The following is a 4,236-nucleotide window of genomic DNA, read 5'->3' on the forward strand; positions in this document are numbered from 1 at the left end:
TCCTCAGGAACCACTTCAACATTAGATGCTTGTAGCACTTCAAACCTATTAGCCAAATTAGTTACTACCACTTCCTTTCTATGAGTCACAGTCCGAGCTTTAGAAGGAGAGTTGGGGATACTTTTATCCTTACCCAAATGCTGAGAGGGGGGGTATTAAGAGCCTTTGCTGGTTGGTCAACAGTTTTCATATGTTGAGAAGCAGCAACAGAGGGTTCCTTAGCCTTAGGCTTAAATGCCATTTTAGGTTTCAGCTTGGGGCATCTATCCTTAGTATGTCCTATCCTTTGACAAGTTAAACAAAAGTAGGGCAGCCATTCATATTCAATATTCTGAAGGACAATACCACGATAAGGGGTACTAAGCTTGACAACTTTGGGAAGTTCTTTGGATAAATCAACATCAACCAGAATACGAGCAAAAGCAAGTTTGGTTTTGTTTGCGGTGTGTTCATCAGCACAAATGGGGTTTCCTATAGTACTAGCTACTTTACTGAGAGCAGCTTGGGACCAGAAGCAGGGGTCAAGGTTAGGTAATAAAACCCAGACAGGGACATGAGTGACCTGCAATTGCTCAACTATTGTAGGGGACCATTCCTTAAAAACCAGTGGATAACCATTTAGATTCCAGACATCTGACCTAATTTTCTCCATATCCTCATTACTTTCAAAGCGAAAGTAGTACCAACCCCTAGAGAAGTAAAGAATCTGAGGAGCTGCAATGTGAGATAAATATTTAGTGACTAAACTTTCCATTTGCGCAAGAGTGGTTTGCTTACCCAAAACAGGCCCAACTAGCGTGTTCTGCCAGTGCTCAAGAGCAGGAGCAATATCGTCCTCATCCAAAACAACAGTTTCATTAGATGATTTCACAAAGTCGAGGTTCTTACCTGTAGAAGAGGTTTTAAGAACCTGAGAGAAAGTCTTTTTGTTATTACCAGAAGGACCGTTTGAATTCCCAGTGCCACCTTGACCCTTTTCCGGCACCGCTGAAGTTGCTGGTGGTTGTGAAACACCATTATTATTATTATTATTATTATTATTATTATTTTTTTTTTTTTTTTTTTTTTTTATTTTTAATTATTATTATTTTTTTTGCAAGAAAGATATTTTCTCATATATTCCAAAAAATAAGGAAATACATGAGATTTCTTACAAGAATATATCCTCTAAGCTATACAATTCCAAAAAAACGTATTAGGAGTTTAAAGCCTCTATAATATCTTCATGTAGGATATGGTGTGACTTGGTGATGAGGATGAGGTCGACACTGTATTGTATCTCCCTGATAAGGAGCTGAACATTCCTCTCTTTACCTTCAAACACTCTTCTATTTCTTTCCAGCCAGAGACTGTACACAGCTGAGGCTAAGCAGCAAATTACCTTCTTACTACGCCAGTGCTTACGAGGTTTACGCTTATGAGACCAGAGGAGAAGACTACGCAGCTGCAGGTCCTGAATGTGGATGCCCATCCAAGTAACAGGCCTCTCAGAACCTGTTAAGAAAAACAGCAGTGGAAGAAAATATGACGGGAACTTTCAGCCTGATGTTTACAAAGGAAGCATCTGTTAGGTAGACAGAGACCACATTTGCTGATTAGATCCAATGTAGCAAGTTTTCTTTGAGCAGCTAGCATGAGAATAATCCGGTATCTAGGTAGGAGGGAGTTGTCCAGCAGGGGTCTGAAATAAGTTTTAGTCTGATGATGATGTCTGAAGAGATTATAAGCCTTGAGTAAAGAAAATTTCCCTCTGACAACACAACTATGCAGAGATGCCTTAGCCTGCTGCAGGTTACCAAAAAGAGTGACAAGAGCATCTTTGGTAAGAATGACACCCCTCAAACTGTCAGAGAAATAGTCATGGACGGAAAGATCCCAGATGGAGGCATCAGCAAGGTAATATTTAGTAACCCATTCCACCCATATGAAGCCATGTCCAAGATCCAAGAGTCATAACCATTTAAGCATGTAAGCCTGATTCCAAGCAGAAAGATCAGTGACCTGGAACCCTCCTTCAAGCCAAGGAGCGCAGATGCTCTTCCAACCTTTGAAAACCATTCTTCTACCTTCTTTATACCCCCAGAAAAACTGCTTACAGAGGGAGGAAATGGTACTATAGATGGATTTAGGTAGAAGAAGACTACCACACCAAAAATTGCCAATGCCAAAAACAATGGAGTTCAGAACCTGAAGTTTACCAGCATAGGAGAGAAAGTTGGTGGTACAGCTATGAAGCTTCTGAATTTTTTGAATCAGAGAGTTAAACATAGAGCTGGTTAATCTGGAAGGGTGGATAAGGAGGCCAAGGTACCTAAAAGGGAAAGTCCCCCCAGTGAGACCAATGGCACATAAGATCTGCTGTTTTATTCCATCTTCCACTCCCCCAAAGTAGGCTTCAGATTTATCAAAGTTAACTCTGAGACCAGACCAACTAGAGAAAAGTTGAACCACCTCAGCAGCTTTCTGGACAGAAGGGACATCACCCCTAGTGAAAATCATCAGATTATCAGCAAATATCAAGTGTGTGAGACCCATCTTAGCACACTTGGGTGGAAAGAGACATTAGGATCCCTACACATGACCCTGAGTATACGAGAAAGAATATCCATACACAACACAAAGAGTAAAGGAGAAAAAGGATCTCCCTGCCGAACTCCACTTTTCCCTTTGAAAAAGCCATGATGGGATCCATTCACTTTGAGAGTATACCAAGCACCAGTAACACATCCCATTACCCATTTGATGAAAGGAGGAGGGAAGTTCAGAGCACTAAGCATATTTTGAACAAAAGGCCACTGAATGGAGTCAAAAGCCTTACTAATGTCAACTTTAAGCATACATCTGGGAGTAAGATATTTCCTAGAGTAGCTTTTGATATGATTTTGAGTGAGCATGACATTACCATGTAAGCTTCTACCAGAGATGAAGGCAGTCTGTTCCTTACCCACAAGCTTGTCCATGACCTTTTGGAGTCTAACAGTCAGGATTTTACTTATGGTTTTATAAATGATGGAGCAGCAGGAGATGGGTCTAAAGTCCTTGACACTATTAACAATCTTCTTTTTAGGGATGAGAGAGATAAGAGTGACATTAGCTTTTTTTTTAGCTGAAATGTGAGTATATATATTATATCAAAAACAAAATCAGTCCATATACAAGATTTGGGGTTCAAACCCCGGTGTGCTCAAAAAAACCATACGACTAATCAAAACTAACACAACCAGACCTCATTACAAAACAAAGCAACTTAGCCAGCCATTAGTTCTGTGATACAGTCCAGGGCCAGCTTTACTACACCATCTCCTTCCTGCAATATCCTCAATCTGAGCTGCTACAAGTTCAGGTCTCAAAACAGATTGCTGAAGTCTTATAGTGTTTCTCTGGTGCCAGATAGTGTATATATAGATATTGAATAACATAGTCATTGCTTTCCATTGTATAAAATTTCTCCTACCATTTTGAAGCTCAATAAGACTAGGAAATGACCTCCCCAGCCAGACACCAAGAGCTTCCTTAATTCTGCAGCTGTAGATACAATCATAGAAGAGGTGAGCTATCGTTTCAGGTACCTCCCCACAGAATAAACAAAGATTATCCTCATAGAAACCAAACTGGAATAGCCTGGCTTTAAGATTTAACCCCTCCTGCATTATAAGCCAAGTAATGATTGAGTGTTTGGGTATGTTCCAGCTGTTCCATACCAGAGAGCACCAATCCACCTCAGGTTGGTGAGTACAGAGCCATCTATATCCATTCTTGAGTGTGTAACCTTTCTCATCAGGCAGCCAGCAATTCTCAACAAATCCCTCTTTCAGTTTATCCTTAGTCTTGCATATATTTTTCCAAGTCCAAGGAGAATCTGCAGAGGGAGAGTATAAGTGCCAGTCCTGAGTTTTCAGATAAACATTGTTTATCCACCTTATCCATAACCTGTCAGCTTTGCTATACACCCAATTCACCAATTTCCCTACAGCTGCCCAATTCCAAGTCTCCACTTTCTTAATTCCTAAGCCACCAGCATCCTTGGACATAGTAGCCTTATCCCAAGATACTAATGGGACTCTGTGGTAGTCAGGGCTCCCATCCCAAAGATAATTTCTGCATATTGCTTCTATTCTCTTTGTTCCGGGTGTAATTCCAGAGCAGTTATTTGGTACCACCCGTGCTTGTAGAATGACGTTATTACAATGTCGTAAAATACTAAAGTGATTCTTGCCATTGCATGAGTGTGATATA

At 40.6% G+C, this 4,236-nt stretch overlaps 1 protein-coding gene across 1 annotated transcript; it reads right to left on the reverse strand.

Annotated features, from left to right (window-relative positions):
* Positions 1–3,230: 3,230 nt before the first annotated feature.
* LOC141613939 (uncharacterized) lies at positions 3,231–4,031 on the reverse strand. The gene has a single exon (XM_074432681.1). The coding sequence runs from the start codon at positions 4,029–4,031 to the stop codon at positions 3,231–3,233; it is 801 nt and encodes a 266-aa protein (XP_074288782.1).
* Between the last annotated feature and the right edge of the window lie 205 nt (positions 4,032–4,236).

Source organism: Silene latifolia, chromosome 11 (genome assembly GCF_048544455.1).
Source record: "Silene latifolia isolate original U9 population chromosome 11, ASM4854445v1, whole genome shotgun sequence".
NCBI classification, from domain to species: domain Eukaryota; kingdom Viridiplantae; phylum Streptophyta; class Magnoliopsida; order Caryophyllales; family Caryophyllaceae; genus Silene; species Silene latifolia.